This window comes from Macaca fascicularis, chromosome 8, assembly GCF_037993035.2.
Source record: "Macaca fascicularis isolate 582-1 chromosome 8, T2T-MFA8v1.1".
Lineage (NCBI taxonomy): Eukaryota > Metazoa > Chordata > Mammalia > Primates > Cercopithecidae > Macaca > Macaca fascicularis.
Genome location: NC_088382.1, coordinates 13,532,295 through 13,551,553, shown reverse-complemented (window position 1 = coordinate 13,551,553; position 19,259 = coordinate 13,532,295). Strand labels below are relative to the sequence as shown.

General features: G+C 50.8%; 2 protein-coding genes across 8 annotated transcripts in view; both read right to left on the bottom strand.

Moving 5' to 3' along the window:
* LOC135964491 (SH3 domain and tetratricopeptide repeat-containing protein 1-like) overlaps positions 1-19,259 on the bottom strand; it is a 412,105-nt gene that overhangs the window by 208,649 nt on the left and 184,197 nt on the right. The window lies entirely within an intron of this gene.
* LOC135964631 (ATP-dependent 6-phosphofructokinase, platelet type-like) overlaps positions 15,441-19,259 on the bottom strand; it is a 67,476-nt gene continuing 63,657 nt past the window's right edge. For 6 of the 7 annotated variants that reach the window (XR_012416900.1, XR_012416901.1, XM_073999961.1 and 3 more), the window contains 2 exons: positions 18,672-18,774; positions 15,441-18,068 (listed from right to left, as the gene is read on the bottom strand). Coding sequence is in view for 4 of the 7 variants with exons in the window: in XM_073999961.1 (XP_073856062.1) it covers positions 17,981-18,068; positions 18,672-18,774 (191 nt within the window). In the remaining 3 variants the exon portion in view is untranslated. The remainder of the gene's footprint in view (positions 18,069-18,671; positions 18,775-19,259) is intronic. The other variant, XR_012416899.1, reaches the window with a different exon arrangement.

Sequence of the window (19,259 nt, the reverse complement as noted above, 5' to 3'; positions counted from 1 at the left end):
GACGTGAGCACGGTGGACGCGAGTCGGCCTCTTCGTCTCCCCCCAGCTCCTGGGCTGTGTCTGAAGAGCTGCCCAGCGGAATCGCCGTCCTGCCTGGTGTTTCATTCACCAGAAATCGTTCTCACTGTGGACTCTTGACTCAAATTTAATCTGGGAATGGAACGTGCTGTTGCTGGATGCCACACACAGCATCAGGAGCCTAGTTGGGGATTATATAATCTTACCCTACACCTTAAAAGTGAAGACTATAGTTGTCAGGCCTCTGAGCCCAAGCCAAGCCATCGCATCCCCTGTGACTTGCACGTATATATGCCCAGATGGCCTGAAGTAACTGAAGAATCACAAAAGAAGTGCAAATGCCCAGCCTCGACTTAACTGATGACATTCCACCACAAAGGAAGTGAAAATGGCGGGTCCTTGCCTTAAGCGATGATATTTTGTGAAATTCCTTTTCCTGGCTCATCCTGGCTCAAAAAGCTCCCCCACTGAGCACCTTGTGACCCCCACTCCTGCCCACCAGAGAACAACCCCCCTTTGACTGTAATTTTCCTTTACCTACCCAAATCCTATAAAACGCTCCCACACTTACCTCCCTTCGCTGACTCTTTTCAGACTCAGCCCGCCTGCACCTAGGTGAAATAAACAGCCATGTTGTGCTCACAAAGCCTGTTTGGTGGTCTTTTCACACGGACGCGCATGACAGTAGTTAAGGAGATACTGAAGTCTTTGCCAGCTCCAAGAGCTTTTTCAGTTTGTTGGGCCATTTTAGGCAGAAGGAAAAGCTTGCTTAGAGAATCTTACAGAAATGTTTGGTGCAGCGCCGCTAAACCTTGGAATAAATGTGTAACTTTCCATGGCGGCCCTCTGGAAAGAGATGCACTTTGAGTGCACCCTGGCCTGCTCGCTACAAGAATCCGCCGTGCCACCCCGCTTTCCGTGGGTCTGCAGGTGTGCGTGGTCCATCTCCCTGCACTGTGGCCATGGAAGGGAAAGTGATCTGGAATGCTGGCAACAGTTCTCGGTGCGTGTTGATGTGTGCTGCTTTCTACAGGTGAGAACACTTCTGTTTAATAAACATCTCATCAGGATGATTGCAAGATATTTGAGTCTCATTCAGTAGTGTTTCTGGGTTCCTTCTCTTTTTAATCTGCTTTCTAGCACTAGGCAAGTGAAGACATGGAAAGTAATAAACCCATCGAACTTGTAGAGACGTGGTGTTGTGTAGGAGCAAACTGTAGCCTCTGGCTCTGTTTAAAGATCGTAGTAAACTCTTACCTGGCGTGGTCAGGGTGTAAATTATTTTGTTTAATCGAAATGTGAATGAGTCAAAGCTGGCACCTGCATTGTTGATGAAATACCAGATTTTAAAGGAACATGTCGATATGCCGTAAGATACCAGCAAAGTTCCTCGCTGAGGTTCTGCGCGGGTTCGGAGGAGCTGGGCCTTGTGTCACCAGAGTCGTCTCTGGTAGCAGACGCTCAGTGTTGGGCATTAGTCACTTAGCCTTTCCAAGGCCGAGGAACAGTTCGCTGTGGTGTTTTTAGAACCTGTACTTTGAGTCCATTTGTCCAACTTGACTCGAAGTTGCTGCCCAGTTTCAGACCTTTGCCTTGCACCGTGCGCTCGTTTTCTTGTCCTCTGATAACTGCCTCAGTTGCCTCCAGCCTGACAGTCGAGCCTCATCGTTCATGGACAGAGGCTCCGTGGTGGGTCCTAGGCCGCGACTCCGGCTTGCACAGTTCCATGCCTGTCACCGTGGTTTATCTCATCACTCCCGGGATTTCCCGTTTAGAGGAAGAGGGTCCCTTTCCTGCAGGCCCTGTGTGGTGTGGAAACCACCCCTACCTGCATTTCTCCTGTTTGAACTGTACCGTGAAGCTATTTCTGTTCTAGTCAACCATCAGAATTTAAGGTACGGTGATTTATGTAACTTATCACACGCTTCTCAGCGGTTCTTTATGAATTTCATTCTGTTGTGAAATGATTGCAGTTTTCATGGCTGCGCTGGTCTCAGGTTGTGGCCATTGGTAACTATCTTGAAATGAATTGCGTTCCCCATTGTGTGTTAAGGTTTTGTCTGGGAGCTGTTGAGGCCTCACCCTGCTTAGGGCGGTGGCTTTGCTCTCCTGACAAGAGGAAGAATCTTATTAGAGCATTTCTAATGTGGTTTTTGCTTCCAGACAGAATTACTTTTTTCCAGAGACGGCCACTAAAGTTGTAAATTATGCTCAGGAAGACACACGGGTCAGCTGACAGACTGGAGTCCAAAACAGACCCAAAGAAGCAAAAGCAATTCAGTGGAATTTGAGTCTTTTCAACGAATTTTGCTGGAATTATGGGACAGCCATATGCAAAAGTGTGAAAACAAGGAGAAATTCCTGTATGAAAATGAAGGTGGACCATAGCCCTGAATGTAAAATGCCAAACTACAAAACCTGTAGAAGAAACGGAAATTGTCGAGACCTAGGGTGAGAGCTCTTAGCCATGATACCATGATCCATAATCAAGGAAGAAAACAAGTAGGGTAAGACCCATCAAAATTAAACTTTTAATGTAAAAGACACCCCTAGGGAATTGAAGAGACACATTTTCTATAGAGGGGGAGAAGATGTCTGTGAACCATGCAGCCGGCAAAGGACTCGTATCCAGAATGCACAGGACTCCCGTGGCTCATGACAGAGAACAAATCACCTGACTTAAAAGCAGTCAGAGACCTGAACAGATGTTTCGCTGAGAAGGACGGGAGGATGGCCCGAAAGCATCTGAAATGACCTTCAGCGTGACTGGTTGCACCGAGATGTGCACCGAAGCCGCAGTGAATTTGTTCACACCCCTGCTGGAGCGCCTGACGTAAGGTCTTCCGACAGCCCCAGGTGCTGGTGAGGACAGGCAGTCGGGACTCCTGTGCGATGCTGGGGTTCAGCATGGTGCAGACAGCTCGGTGGTTTCTTACAAAACTGAACTCACATAAACGTGGGGCCTGGTGACCCCACTCTTGGGTATTTACCCTAGAGAAACAGAAGCTGTTGTTGAAGAAAAACTGTGCCCAGATGTTAATAGCACTGTCTATAGTTGCCCAAAAGAGGTTACAATGTGCTGCAGCCATACGTGGAATAAGAAACACCCAGCAGCCCCGAGGCCGGGCTGCTGATCACAGGACACCCTGGGTGCACCTCCAGGCACGATGCCCAGGAAAGAGACAGGCTGAGCCTGCTGTGCTGTGACCTGCCCCTCCGACAATACTCGCAAAAGACAGACCCGTGGGAATGGAGAACATGGAGACGGTGGTTGCTGGGAATGGGCGAGTGTGCTTATGAGGCCTTGTGAGTGGGTCTGGGGCTGTGGGACTGTTCTGCTTGTGTGATGATGATGATGATGGGAATATTTGTGCCGAAATTCACAGAACTGAACACTGTCCACTTTACAGTAATTTTTAAAAGGTGGTAATATGCTCATTTTCAGTACTGTTTTTAATGGAAGATGGAGTTTGCAGACGATTCGTTAGGGCAAGCCTGTCTCAGGCTACCCGGATTGGGTTGGAGTAAGCTCATTTTCAATACTGTTTTTATGGAAGATGGAGTTTGCAGACGATTCATTAGGGGCATGTCTCAGGGCCCCTGGGTTGTGTTGGGTTGGAAAAGCCTTCCCTGTTGCGGGCAGTAGCGTGGGGCATGGAAAGGATATTGCCACAGAAACACATAGAATCCTTTGAGGAAACGTGTGCATTTCTAACTTGCTATAAGATAGAATTGGAATTTGTAATGGTTTTGTTTTCTGGAGTCTTGGTAGAATAGGGAGACAGTGTAATGAAAGCTAATTTTGAAATGAAGAATTTTAAAGATTTTCAACAGCAATAGCTCTAGGAAGTCCCTGGAAATGTAAAGATGTTCAGTAGCGATAGCTCTAGGAATAGTCACCCTGGAGTTGCTTCTTGAGCATTGGTTTCCGGGCTGTATCTTCCGACTTTCATTTTTAAGTTTTGCTGTGAGTTGGGGATGTGTGGGAATAGCCATCAGTGTTGGGTAGGAATGGCCCTGCAGGGGTGCATGTGTCCCAAAGCCTGGGGCACTGTTTCAACCTAGCTTGGAACATGGGGACTCTTGTCAGTGGCTGGAGTAAGAGTACCAGCCTGCCAGGCTGGGGGAGCCCACGGGGTGGTCTGGGCACTGTCCTCCCTGCCTGCAGGATGGCAGCTGGAGGAGCTCGAAGGCTGCCTGCCTCGTGGCTGTCAGCGCAGCAGCCCCTCCTGTCACTGGAGCAAGCTTTGGATCCACGAGTCTCTGCGCCTGGACTTGCCTCCTGGGAGCTCCGCCACTGCCTGAGGGCCCTGGTGCCACTTTCCCTGTGGAACCCAAGCCTCAGACAGCTGCGACTCCAGATTCGGTTGCTTTCCCTGATGTCTCCTTCCAGCACGAGCGCTCACCTCACTCAGTGCAGAGCCTCAGGTTCCCTCCAGATCCCCAGAGATGGAATCTCCCAATTTAACAATATCGTTGGTGACAAGATTTGAGCGGCACTGATTTAACTCAGCTTCCAGAGTTTAAGTTCCCAAGACACAGTCCTGCTCGTTCCCTGTCCTGATCCTGTGTGGCTGGTGTGGATGCGGGGTTTCCAGAGGGTGGGGCTGAGGCAGTGGCTGGTTGTGGGGTTTCGGTTGTGTGGAGTGGAGGATCAGTGGACACTGGCTTTCCCAACTCACTTTCTATGTAGCTCCCAGTTTCTCAAAATCATAATTATCTTGGATTCCCTGTGAAACTGGGAGTCAGGCCTTGTGTGCAGTGTTGGGTGGCCATGACAGGGCAGGAGGGAGAGATGAGAACAGGGAGGACGGGTTTGTCAGGGGAAGGAACCCCTTGCCGAATCCCTGTGTCTGTTTTAGGTTAAAGACGAATGGCCGGGTGACAGATGTCTCACCCGTTGTGGTTGGACCTTGCTGTGCTGAACCCTGAGCAGGGGCCCCAGCAGCTGCCTCCTGCCAGGCCGGGGCCACAGGGCTGGGCTTCTGCCTCTGGGGTGGGTTGCAAGGGCTCATGCCAAGGTACAAGGGTCTGCACAGCTCCTGTGTGACCTGAGGGACATGTGGGAAGCTGGTCTGTGCTCCTTACCTGGGAGAAGCTGAGCTCACCTGGGCCAGAGCCTCCGGGGAGGTAGGAAGGCAGAGGCCTGGAATTCCTGCTTTCCCCAGACAGCAAGAAAGCACCTGCTCCGAGATGCCCTCAGCGGCCATATATAGTTGATTTTAACATGAGGGAAGATGGCAATTAACCCGGCTCTGTGGGGAGCTTTGAGGAGTCCAGGCCCTGGGCCCCGGGCTTTTTTATATGTTCCTTCCTGAACAAAAAACAAAAGATCCCTGTGGCTGATGTCCACTGCATGGGGTAGGACATGCCGAACTTGTGTGGGGCTTGTCCCTGCGTTTCGTTGGTGCTCCTCCCTGCCCCCACAGACACCAGCCGTTCCAGGCTGAGGCTTGTCCTGGTTAGACCCTCGTTGATGGGGTCTGCGATCCTGGATTGAGGGCCCAAGCACTTCTTTCATTATTAAAATGATTCACCTGAGATGCATGACTGCCTCTAAACATCTCGTGAGCATGAGATATAGCCAGTGCCACCGAACCAAGCTCAATATCCTAGTGTAAAGGAGAAATTTTACTTTTAATGTGCTCCTGGGACTCAGATGCAAATATTCAATTCCCGTTAAACTTTGAAGACCTTGAGAACCTCTGAGATTCCTTGGAAACTACTCCTTGGCCCCACGACTAACTCTGCTGTGGAAGGAGGCTGGAGTGGTCCGTGGGGGAGGACCGGGTGGTCCGCGGGGTCTGGGGTCCTGCTGCGTTCTCCAGGATTCCTTCCGTTTCATCATTAGTCCCAGCTCTTCAGCAGGTGGAGCAGATTCACTGACATTTCCATTATTTTGTTCCTGTGTTGACTCAGTTAACTGAATCAATATTTACCAGAAATAATTGATGGTGAGATGGGAATTATTGGTGATTCCCGGACACAGGCAGCCTGTATAGATAAGTGTGTTACAGTGTCTGATTTCTGAGATGTTGGTCCACACCTTCTCAGGAACACACTTTCAGGGGTAGATTCCTGTGCAGGAGAAGCTGTTTTTCCCCAAGACGCGGTGGCGGCCCCTGCACTGGCATGGCAGGGTGGCTGTGTGACTGGGCAGGGCTGGACGTGCTCCTGCCCGCCCCTGCGCTGGGCGCCCGCCTCCACCGCACATCTGTGTCGAGGGTGCCTGCCTTTGTTCCCCCAGCTCGAGGTCATAGAATTGTACCTTCCTTGACACATTTCTGTATAGAGATGATTAGATCTGGGGGCTGAATCTCAATCTGACATGCATGTGGGTAAATTATTCACGTGAATGACTTGGGTTCTCTATATTCAGGGTCAGGAGGCATGAGGTGGGTTTGGAGATGGCTGCCTGGCCTCAGGAAGTTTCTCTCAGAGCCTGTTTCTTTCTCTATCAAAGTAAATGAATCCTACCTCACCGGGCTTGACACACGCTCAGTACTCAGATGCTGTCTGGCCTTTATTATAGTTAGTATTTGCTGAACAGCGTGGCTGGTAAGAAAATGCATTATCTTTACAATTTATAGAATGTCACACAAGGCAAGCATGAAACTTGGACACTATCCTAATCTGAAGATGCTAGTGCTTACTCTTCTCCTTAAGCATTTTATTGTAATTCTGGCATCTGTCAGCCGAATCATATGACGGCACTGCACGCATGATGCCAGCCCTCAGATACCTAGGAAGGGGGAGCCTGAGGCTGCCAGGGAGCATCCCTCCTGCCTCCAGCCCTCGGGGGTTTCTCTCTCTCTCTCTCTCTGCTTCCCTCTGTCCCTCCCTATCCCCCGCTCCCCTCCCTGCCCCCCTCACTTACTCTACAACAGAGGCCCAGACTTTGACAAATCCCAGCTGGGCCTATTTAACTCTTGCCTGGGAAACCAGAGGGAAAGGGGCCCAGTTACTACAGAAATCCAGAGAATTGAAATAGAATGTGAGCTACTTGTGTGTCTTGTTTTTTATTTTAATCTGAATATAAAAGGCAAGTGTCAAAACAAAATCGGTGCTAACTGCGCCACACAGCTCCGAGTCTGCCTTGTCGGGGCTCCGTGGGTTCCCACGCCCTGGCCTTCTCCATGAGCATCTGGACATGCCGTGGGCTGCAGAAAGCATTCAGCTACGGTCCTTTGAATGTTCCAGAGTCACATTTAATAAAAATCTTCACATTCATCCATGGCCAAGTCTTGATTGAATAACAGGTATTGCAGGTCTTTGGGTGGGGCTCAGCCTCTGTTTTACAAGCAGCCACACCATCCGAGGGGCAGGTCCGTGTGGGCTGGTGACCCAGTCCTCTTAGTGGGGGTCCTTGAAGTTCTAGAAAGTAGTGATGCAACCTGTGGCATACATAAAAAGCCTCATGTGCCCCCCTGAGAAGCTGGGGCTTCCCCTCAGTACTGTGGTGTGCTGTGTTTGTGATTGTGCCAGATGCTAAAAGGGTGAGGGAGATGCCTAAAAACCAGGCTCCCAAAGACAGCCCTTCATGTCTGGTACTTTCACGTATGTATGCACACCTGTTTGACATGTGTACACCTGCTTCATGCATGCACCTGTTTCATGTGTGTACACCTGTTCGTGTGTACATCCACCTGTTTCACGCATGTGCCTGTTTCGCACGTGTACACCTGTGCATTCACCACCCTGTATTACGTCATACATTGTATTTTACAGATTGCTTTTCACTTTGTATTGTGAGCTTATAATGACTTTATGAAGAAAGGAGGGGGCCCGGGCAGCCTTTGGCTCTGAGAAACGTGATGTCGCGGGAACAGATGAGACAGGCCGGGTGAGGCCGGCAGAGGCCGTCGTGTCCTGGGAGCCCGTGCGCATCCACTGTGCGTCGCTGTGTGACAAGTGACCCCAAAGCCTAGTGGCTTAAGGCAACATACACGTATGACTGTACAGCTTCTACGGGTTGCAAATTCAGGGCAGCCCTGCTGAGCGGTTCTGGCCCAGTCCCCTTGGGTCACTGTGAAGATGTTGTCCCTGTCCAGGGCTGTGGCCATCTGTAGGCTCAGCTGGGCTGGAGGTTCTGCTCCAGGATGCTGTGCTGACATGTCTGCGGGCGGAGGCCTGGTCCTCCACACCCGGCCCCTCCCTGGGGCTGCCAGGTGCATCCCTGCCCAGGGCCGCTCCTTTCCCCAGAGACGTGGGAGTGCTGGTCTTACACCCAGTGTCAAGGTGGCCGGTCCCCTGGGCCATACTGACCAGCCCTGAGCTCTGCGGGAGGGAGCATCCAGCCGTATGAGCCCCAGGAGGGAGGTCATGGGGCCATCGAGGGCTGGCTTCTGGGCCATGTGAGAAGCCTTGGGTGTTGCCTTAAAGCTGAGGAAAATGGCAGAATCTGGCTGGGAGCTGGAGAGAGAGGAGAGCTTGCGTGTGGGTTTGCCAGGCCCTGAAGGTCGGGACAGGGCTAGAAGTACTCACATTCACAGATCCCTTCCAGGGTCAGGGCTCACAGTGTTCCTCTGTGACTCAAGGTACGTGCTTGTTGAGGGTGGTTTTCTGTGTTTTGTTTGATGCGTCAAGAAGAAGTTTGTTTTCAGTGCGGTAGGTGTTGGGGATGAGTCTGGGGCTGCTGATCCCAGAGGAATGTCCTGGAATGGAAGTGTGGACAGGGCGGAGGGCCAGGCCCAACGGGCAACAGTGTGGAGGGAGAGAGGCTTGTTGCATGTGGCCGGTAGATGGTGACGTGTTGGAGTGACAGGGTCTGTGAGGGAAGAGCCGTGTTCAGTCTAAGGGCATCGAGTTTGCTGAGTAATCTCTGAAATGTCCTGGTAGAGACGGGTAGCAGCTGCCGGGGCGTGCGGATCCCTCTGTCGGGAAGGTGCGGGTGGCTGCGTGAGGACAGTCTGAGGTCCGGGTGCCAGAGATGGTGTCATGCGCAGCAGGGCCTAGGACAAGCCTGGGATTCGATTGTGGAAGAGGTGGGTGCTGTGAGGGAAAGGCGGCTGCGACTGAACTCTACTGGGATTTCCGTGAGAATGTGACGCGTGTCGGGGGCAGGGTCAGGAGCAAAGTCAGGAGCAAAGGCTTGTGTCCCCTACTCAGCGGCTACTCATGCAGGGCTGGGCGACAGTGGAGGTGGCGCGGGAAGGCGTTCACTGAAGCCCGTGTTCTATGACTTGACGGGTATTCCTCCCATGAGGGTGGAATGGAGACTGGACGCTGGGTGGCTTTTTGGGAGCTGCGTCCTGTGTGACCCCACGTGTAGTGGGCTCACAGCAGAGCTTGAGTCCTTCCTTTACAGATACTTTTCAGAGTTCGCCCGCCTTTAGATTCTCTGATTAACCTGTCTGAAGCGGGTTCCAGGAATCTGCCACCTGCCAGGCCAGGAGGTTCCCCGTATGTGGCTGGTCCCCTGACACCCTGAGAAACATGACTCAAGAGGATCACCCGAGTTTCCTAAATATGAGTCGCCTGCCTTCTCTTTGCTTTCATGCCTCCCCCAGGGTGGGCCAGTCCTGTCAGCCACAGTGATACCTGCATGCTGGGGTTACAAGGAGATTGGGGCGTGGTCCCCCAGGGAGATTCGGTGACTGAGGATGCTGTCATAGCAGCCAACATGTCCTTATTGTTTTCACTTTTAATGAAGTTCACTTGCTAGGTTTTCCGATGCACAATGGCGTCCTTGTGAAAAATTGGTGATCAAGGAAGCAAAGAAGTGTAGGAAAATGATCCTGTCCTTAAACCTAAGAAACGATAAAACAGCAAAGAGCCCTGAAGAGCCCATGAACCTCCTCATGGGGCAGTGAGGAGACACCTCAGTAATGGCTTAAAAAAAAAAAAAAAGAAATCAGACAATACTGAAGAAAACGTAAACTAAATTTTGGATCTCTATGGGTAAAGAGATTGTGGTTGACATTTTGTAGGCATGTGTTTTTACACTTAATTATTTTTCTTTGTTGGATTTAGAATTAGTCACAAGAAACACGATTTTTTTTAACTGAACAAACATTGGGGTAAGTATACGAAGTCTAATCCCTTTGTGATATTTCTGTACTGTGAGACTCCAGATACAAAATTGAAGCCCAGACTCTGACTCTAACGAACTGGAGAGAGAAGTGGTCATCTCCTGCAGGACAGTCTGGCCTTCAAGCGTCTGGCCATCCTCCCAGTCTTGGGCAGACCTGCATCGCTAGTGCTTCCTGCCAGGCTGTGACCCTGTGCCCAGGTTTCAGGAGCACCTGGAACACTTTTCCTGGGGGCTCCTGCTTTGTCCTGGCTCCTGGAAGCACAGGTTTTGATGAAGGACTCTCCCCACCGCCAGGTAACTCGGTGATTGCCCCCCAGACTGTATTTCTCGCATGGGGCGCAGAGAGGCTGGGCGTGGTGTCCTGGCCCTGGAGCCAGCTCTAGGGCTGCACGGCGGCCTTGCCTCTGCCCCTTATCTGGGAACAGGGCAGTGGGGAGGAGAAGGGAACCAGGGTCTTGCCCCTTCTGTGTCTCAAGAATACGGGAACACATCATCCCACTCCCTTCCACCATTTACAGCCCAGGCTTATGTGTGAAGTATTTAAGTTATTTTATAACTTATAACCTCCCTTGACAATGATGTATTTTATATAAGCAGCACATAGAAAGTGGTAATTTTAATACCCTATCAAGCAAGATCTAAACAATAAGGAGCAGATATCACTGTAGAAAAGTTACTTTGTCCAGGAAACATTTATCTACTGCAGATGGAAATGAATCATCGCTTCCTCCTTGGTGGTTCCTGATGAGCCTGTGAAATTCTGTCCTGTTCACCACTGTTACAGTTACAAGCTGTACCTTTTCTTCTATGATGTTTATTTCTTGCCTGTTCACCACCGTTACAGTTACAAGCTATACCTTTCCTTCTGTGATGTATATTTCTTGAGGGCATGGACTAAATCCTAATTCCACAGTATTCAATGCACATACTCAAGAGACACTTGTTTGAATACATGGATTAATGGAAAATAGATGTGGTGACTTCACTTTTAATTCATTATGCCAAACTTCAAGTGTTTCCACGCACAATTTTATGGTCCTTTGGATAAACTGGGCTTCTGTGCAGGGTGGTTAGAGATAGAGTGCAGCAAATGGCTCTGTGCCTCTAGGCTCACGAAGGGCTTGAGGGACTTGGTTGGCAGCACCTGTGTTGAAAACTCAGTTGCACAAATCCATTCAAGTGACCTGCCAGCACACACAGCCCTGCTTCCCAGCTGATTTCTGCAGAGGCTTCTCCTGAATGCCCCAGGTGAACGTGGGTTCAGCCAGCACTGCTGGGCTTCCACAGCAAGCCAAGTGCAGGGACGAGGGAGAAGGGGGCAGGACCCGACTCTTCCTGGGCCCCAGCGCCTGTGTGGGGACGCTGCCTGGCCTAGCTCTTCTTGGGGAGGTCAGGAAAACGATGGCATGGAGGGTGTATTGGCATGAGCCGCTTGCTCAAATATGGATCCCAGGTCTGTGTGGGAGGCAAAATAGAAACTTATGTGGATATTGTCAGTAACAAAGCAAATATGGGCTTCTTCCCTAGGGTGGCTGACCCTCTCATCTGCTGAGCAAAGGCCTGGCCCGGCCTTCTGGGCCTCCACAGTGAGCTTTTCCCAAGCTCTGTCCACTCCATGAAGATGGTGGGAGCCAGGGCAGACATGGGGTGTTTGTCACTTTTTTTTTTTTTTTTTTTTTTGAGACGGGAGTGTTGCTCTGTCACCCAGGCTGGAATGCAGTCGTGCTGTCTCCGCTCAATGTAACCTCCGCCTCCAGGGTTCATTCCACTCTCCTGCCTCAGCCTCCTGAGTAGCTGGGACTACAGGTGCCCGCCACTATGCCGAGCTAATTTTTTGTGCTTTTAGTAGAGACGGGGTTTCACCATGTTGGCCAGGATGGTCTCAATCTCCTGACCTCGTGTTCTGCCCTCCTCGGCCTCCCAAAGTGCTGGGATTACAGGCGCGAGCCACCGTACCCGGCCAGGTGTTTCAGTTTTTGAAAGCTACATTTAAGGAATGAAATAGACCAAACAATTACTTATTTTTGAATATTGAATACTTAGTCTACCAGAACACTTAAATGTAGTTAATGTATTTGAATAATAAGGAAGAACTTTCCCTCTGTTTCCAAAGCAAAAGTATAAACAACCTTGTACTTGGCAGGGACTTCACTCTGTTTCTAAAAAAGCCAGCAAGCACTTTTCCTGAAATAGACCCATCTCTTCTTCTGCATAGACCCTATTAACTTACATTTCTGCTGTATCCTGATGTGATAGATTATAGAAAATTTCTTGCTACTGGAACTTGCACGATGCTTTCCTTGTAAACATCAGATAGAAAGTATGGATTGTAAATCTCAGATTAGTTGCCATCCTTGGTCTTGGTAGAGCTGCCACCAACAGCCTCCATCAGTTACAACAGAGTGCATCTCCCCAGCAACCCGGCTTAGATTGCAGACCGAGCCAGGCTCACCGAGGATTCAGTGCAACGTCTTCCGAAGCTGTAGCCACTGCTCTCGGAGACTTGAGAAGCCCTCCCTTTGATGCCTGCACGTGGCTGTTCTCAGATCACAGCAGCTGCAGCAGCATCTCGGAGGATGCCGGCAGGGGTGTCCTGGGTAGTGACACCACGGGTTGGGGCCTGCAGTGTCTGAATGAAATGGGCTGTGACACCGAGCAGCCTAGAGGAGTCTGCAGCCACATTTCAAAGGTGCAGTGGCCCGAGGTGAACCCCAGAGCCCTGAGGAGCCTGGAGTTGACCTGTCATGACTCCATTGAGAGAGCTGGCTGAATTCTGTACCTGTGCGGGCAAAAGATGGCTGTTTCTGCTTGGCCCCTTCCCAGGCCAGGGCTGGGAAGGAGGTCTGCACAGCTAGTGGGAGCTTGACTCTGTTCACACTCGGGGCTGAGTCCCTCAGCTTTCTGTGAGCCCAGGGAAGGTAGACATGCCGAGCTCTCCTGGAAGAGGCCCCTGATGAGTCGAAGCTGAGCTTCAGGACCTTGTGGTGTGCGAGGCGGGTCAGAGTCGGTGCATGCTGCGTGGGGGCCCGGCTGCTGTTGTCACTAATTGGGCTCAGCAGACGCTGCCAGTGGACGTGGCTCCTGTGGTACTTGGTTTTCTCCTCACAGGAGTGGTTTCCCTGCTGTGACAGTGTCGGTGCTATGACAGGCAGCATGGCAGGAGGAAGGCACTTGTGGGGTTTTGCCCTGAGGCCCCTTTCCTCTTGAGGAACAAGAAGGGGGTTTGGAATCCTGCTTCCGGCTGCATTCCCTTGCTAGGTTCTTGGCCTCGGAGGCGGGAGAAGCTGAGTGCAGGCCTGAAGCCTGGACCCCTTCCACAGCCTCCGCGGTGCTTGTGGTGGTATGCGGGACATGGCCCTTGGAACTCCAAGCCCTACCCTGGCATGCCCGCCCATTGGGGCATCTCAGGCACCTGCTGTGTGCCAGGCTTCGTGGTGGGGTGGGTGGTAGCAAGGGCTATGGGATAGAGGGGGCACCGTACCCGGATGATGAGAAGCATCAGGGAGGCACTTGAGGCAGTCACAGCAGAGCTGAGACCTGCAAGGAGGAAACTGACTGTGGGTGTTGGGGTTCAGGGAGCTCCCTCTACCAGAGCCACAGCGGCCAGTGAGGGCAGAGTGGGGGACCGAGTCCCAGGGAAGCCATGTGCACGGTTTGCATCAGGTGTGCAGGTCTGCCGGGCTGTGCTGCCCTTCTCAGTCCTGGCTGGGCCTGGGGTCCCAGAGGGAATGGAGGGTCCTCGCATCTTCCTTTTCTTGCTTCCCTGTTGCTTCCTGGTCAAGGGATGTTTGTTTATTGTAACTCCGGCTGTTATTCTGAATATTAAGAGACGCTTCACAAAATTGTAGGGAGAGAGGGACTAGGGATTCATTTTTTTTTCTCCCCGATTTTACACGGAGGCTTCTGCTGTCCCTTAGTGTGGAGGCAGAGTGCAGATGCTCTGCAGTTATCTGTACAGGAAGAGAAGAGGTGCTGGGAAGTCACTGATCTGATCATTGCAATAGCACTGACATTTTTAAATGAGAGAATGCTGATGTCTATAATAAGCAGAGTAAAACTTCAGTAGCTTCGATATAAAGATGCCGAGATGATCTTAGAGCCACTTCGTCCGTAGATCCTTCTGCAGTGTGGAGTGTGACATCTCTACCAGCCTCTGGTCCGTGGCCGCCTGTGGGTAACTGAATGCTTGAAGTGCAAATGAGAAACTGAACTTCTAATTGCATTTAGTTTTAGTCAAATTTAAACAGCTATATGGGCCAAGCACCGTGGCTCTTGCCTGTATTCCCAGCAGTTTGGGAGGTCGAGGCATGTGGATCACATGAGGTCAGGCATTCGAGACCAGCCTGGCCAACAGGGTGAAATCCTGTCTCTACTGAAAATACAAAAAGTGAGCCGGACCTGGTGACAGGCGCCTGTAATCCCAGCTACTCGGGAGGCCGAGGCAGGAGAATCACTTGAACTCCAGAGGCAGAGGTTGCAACGAGCTGAGATTGTGCCACTGCACTCCAGCCTGGGTGACAGAGTGAGACTGTCTTAAGAAAAAACAGATTTTTAAAAACCCTGTATGCCGCTAGTTGCTTCTGTAGGAGATGCATGGTTCCAGAAGGTAGACTTTGTGTTGAGAATTCTGCAGCGTCAGGCTGAAGACAGTCTCCCTTCCTAGCAGTGTGGGCCCCTGGGCTGCTCTTCTACCAGAATGGATGGTGGCATCTCTGGGAGATATCTGTGGACTCAGATATCTGTGGATTAGTGACTTGTGTTACTCACAGATACTTAATTTTATGGGTAAATGAATACCTGGACTTGCTGCAACTTCAGGGCGAGATTCGGGGGTAGGGAGTGAAAAGTGACGAGGGGACCCAGGGCTTGTCCTGCCACCCCCAGGACCTGGTCAGGGCGCCTTCCCGTCTGAAGCCCCGGCACCTGATTGGGGCGCCCTTCCCTCCTGAAGCCCCCAGCACCTGGTCGGGGGCACCCCTCCCCTCTGAAGCCCCCAGACCCTCCTGGCCTGCGGTGCTGCTTCTCCAAATGCTGCCCTTGGCTGTTTTCGAGGAGTCACTGGCACCCGAGCAGGCTGCGTGTGTCACTTCTTCATGGATCTGGGGTGTCAGTGAAGTTCATTTTTCTCGTCTTCCTCATGTGCCACATCTCACCTGTTTGTCCGAGTTCGTGTGTGTGCATGTTGTGCGTTCTCAGGCTGTACTCAGTGCTTAGGTGACAAGAACGTCTTAGAGCAATGGACTGTCTGCTCCTAAAGGACGCTGTGTGTTAATCGAGACACGGTTTACTTGTGAGGTTTAAATTTCCTGGGTGTGTTGGAGGCAATTAGGGGGAAACAAGCTCTAAAAAAGCCCCTGGGAATGAGGAAGGCAATAATGAAAACAATAACTTTATACACACTTAGCAGTTGATTTAATTTGAAGGTGAATTTTGCATTTTGGGGACTCCTAAAGCTACTGTTCGTAGGGATTTCCTTGATGAGCTTCTTGTTTTCTGTCAAGTAGAAAGTAAAGTGGATCAGTTTTGCCTTTAATTCTGACTGACTAGAATCTACTTCCCTTTTCCCCCCATTCATGTTAGGGTGGGGATTGGACTAGAAGAGCTGTAGGATCTATTTCTGATCTTAAATGAATTTTTTCTTGACTCACTTTTATTTTATTGGTGAGCTGCTATTTCTTCCTTCAACGCACTGTTCTTTGGTTTGGGAAATGTGCTATATTTGTACCGTGCTTTAAATGTACACAATGGTTCTAAATTGCTACTTTAGATATAACATCTTAGTTAAAATGTCATCCATACATCAGGCACAGTCTGAGGCCTGGAGACCCCTCTTGTCACTTCCTTCCAGCCGTATCTCCTTCCCTGGCCACGTTGCCTCTGGCCACGTCTCCTCTCCCCACCACGTCACCTCTGGCCTCCCTTCCTGCCTTCCTTCCTCCCTCCTGGTGGCCTCCATGGCTCCTGCTGACTGCCCTCCCGAGGGTCTGTTCAAGGCTCCTTCCCCGTTTTCTGCTCCTGAGTGGGTCTCGGGGCCTGGATGTTTCCCATTCAGTTCATTATTTCCAGAGGGGCAGATGATACTACTCACAATATCCTAAACAGGCTGTGAGTCCACCATGGCTCCTAATAGCCAAGGCGGGGGGAGGGGGGTGGCTATTACTCCCCACCTCGCAGGGGGTGCCTCACTCCGGGACACAAATGCACAGCCCACTGTGCCTGTAGTTTGTCTTCTAGGAATGGACCTCTTCTTGTACGGCCTCTCAGATGAGATGAAGCAGGCCCACAGGGAGCAGCTCTTCACTGTCAGCTATAGGTGAGTGAGGAGCGGGGGAGACGGTGTCTGGGAATGGAGGCCTTAACGGCACTGACGCAGAAGCCAGTCCTCGCTGACCTCGCCTGCCTTCCCCTCGGGTTCTCGGCACTGGGAAGAGCATGCACGGCCTGGCCATACTCGGACCCGAGAACCCCAAAATCGCCAAGGACCCATCCTGGATCATCAGATGAGTGGCCCTGGCACGCCCGACTGTGCAGGAGCCCCTGAGAAAATCGGCCTCTAGAGCTGAATATGAAAAGTCAGAAATGCTACTGCTTTTTCCAAGAACATTATGTCATTCTTAAGGTTTTGCCACTGACTGGCAAGTCAGTCTTAAGAGCAACAAGGAAGACATTCATTGAAATAGTTATGCACAAAGTGCCAAAGATGCACCACATATAATTTACTTTCTACTGACAAAGGCTAGTTTTACCTCATTAGTTCTAGAATATTTAAGAATCTAAAAGGGCAACTCTGACTTAACCTCTGCTTGAGTCATTATTTTAAGTAGCATTTAGGGCCTTTATTAAAAAGCAGAAGTAGAATGAAAAGGCACACAAAGGTGTCCTACCTCCGCCTGTGCTGATTCATGAAACTGATCACACCGAGGCCCTGTGGGAGCATCCTCCTAACAGACGGAAGTTCAACAGGGCGGCTGAATGGAAGCAGTCCCTGAGAAGCAGAGGGGCTGGGGTGAGTAAGTGCTCGCTTCGTCTTTACAGAGCCAGAAAGGAAAGCCTCCACGCCAGCTCTTGGCCGTTGGACTCCGATTTCCCAAACAGCTGGTTTTTGGTGTCTCCTCTCCCTCCATACAGCTCTCCGCCCACGTTTCTGAGGTACAGCTGTGGTCTCTTGCAGTCTAGAACTGAGGCAGAAACACTGTCCCTACAGGAGGGGGGCCCACGAGGGTGGCAGGGCTGTCACCCCAGCACCCATGTCTACTCTGGCAAGAGTCATTGGAGAGTTCCAAATTAGGGCCCAGTGAGGACCGTGGCTTGGACTGGACGAGAAGCTGGCTATCAGATTTTTCAAACCCCCACCGTGGTGGTTTTAACATGCAGCTAGGATTGCAATCAAGAGGCTGAGTAGATAAGATTCATGTGTTCTCTTTTACTTTCTAAGGAGAGCAGGAGCCTGGGGTCCAGGCCCAGGGTCCTGGCCTGCTGCTCTGGATGGAAACTGACACGTGACAAATATGTAACAGTAAGTAAACATGGCATTCCCCTTGTCCTGTGTAAACTACTAGCTTTGTTCTCCTTTTATGACTTGCGCATAGTTCAGTGATCCCTATAAAAATATTTTGATAATCTTTGCCCACAAAACTGCTGAGAAAACCCTTAGTAGCCACCCTACTTGGAGTTGTAGGCAAATGTTTAATACGCACATCTGAAAGCACGAGACAGTCCACAGACAGCACACACTGGAGCTGGTGGGGCACATGGGCGGTGACAGGTGCTCACTGATTAGGTTTTAATGTCAATACCTGCATAAAGTGCTGATCAATAACTTAAGTATTACAAAAACAGATGGTCCACGGTGAGTCCAGGTTGCAGGCACGTGCAGGTGGGACTGGATTAGAGGCTCCAGGGCTGCACGTGCTGTAGCTGGCCTGAGTCTCACACGTTGTAGCTGGCCTTGTACTTGGCCAGGATCTTCATGAGGGGCCGCAGCTTGAGCCACCACCGTTCTTTGGGAATCCTGTGCCTGTGGAGGGAAGGGGGGACAGCAGTGAGGCTGGGAGATGCCACGGCCAGCACAGCAAGTGGTCTTGCCAGAAACACGGGGGTTGTAGGGTCGGCTGAATCAACTAGATGATAAAGCCAATTTCAAGATCAAACAAAACCATTGTTTTTATATTTCTAAAAATTCTTCCCAAAGACCTAGTGGTAGTTTGTTGCTCTGTCACCAGGCTGTAGAGCAGTGGTGCAATCTCAGCTCACTGCAACCTCTGCCTCCCAGGTTCAAGCGGTTTCTCCTGCCTCAGCTTCCTGAGTAGCTGGGACTCCAGGTGTGCGCCACCACGCCAGGCTACTTTTTGTATTTTTAGTAGAGACGGGGTTTCACCATGTGGGCCAGGCTGGTCTCAATCTCTTGACCTAGTGATCCACCCACCTAGGCCTCCCAAAGTGCTGGGATCTTAGGCATGAGCCACCGTGCCTGGCCAAGACCTAGTATTTTTTAACTGAGCTTCAGAAAAGCTAGTTCCTCAAACCCCTGAATGAGTTGCCGAACGCAACAGCAATGGCCATTCCCCTGTCCTGTACTCACATTGGCTGGGTTTGCTAAGGCAATAAGACCCCGACTTACTCAAAATCCATTTGGTTCTTCAGCTCTGCCACAGGTTGAAAAATAACATTTCTTTTGCTGATTCCCAGCACACAAACGGGATCATCGGTGGTCAATGTTTTTCCTATAAAAGGTTTAAAAACAGATTAACACTGCCCTGTCCCATGGGCAGCTGGGGGAGCAGAATCACGGGGTGAGATTCCTGGGCACTGTGCTGAACCTGGCCTGGAAGCCTGGGGGAGGCTGAGAACAGCTGTGCAGTGTGGCCAGCGCCCGGCCTGGGCTTGCACAGCTCTGCTCTTGTGGGATCACCCTGATGGCTTCCTGGAAAGCAGCTTTTGTTTTTTCTCTCAGTGGAGAGAATTTTTCACTAAATAGTGGAATAAGGAAATTACCTTAAATTATGGCAAAACACTAATAAGAAATTGATGCTCACATATACACACACTGAGGCACGAGAAGCATCCGTAGCTAAATTAGCAAGAGAAAATGGATGTAGAAAGAATCAGTCAGTTCTTCAAAAAGACAAACCGATTGAAACTATTCACATCACTGTTTTTTGTAGACTGTCATTCTTCTAACTCGGACATTGGCAGTGATAATGGTTTG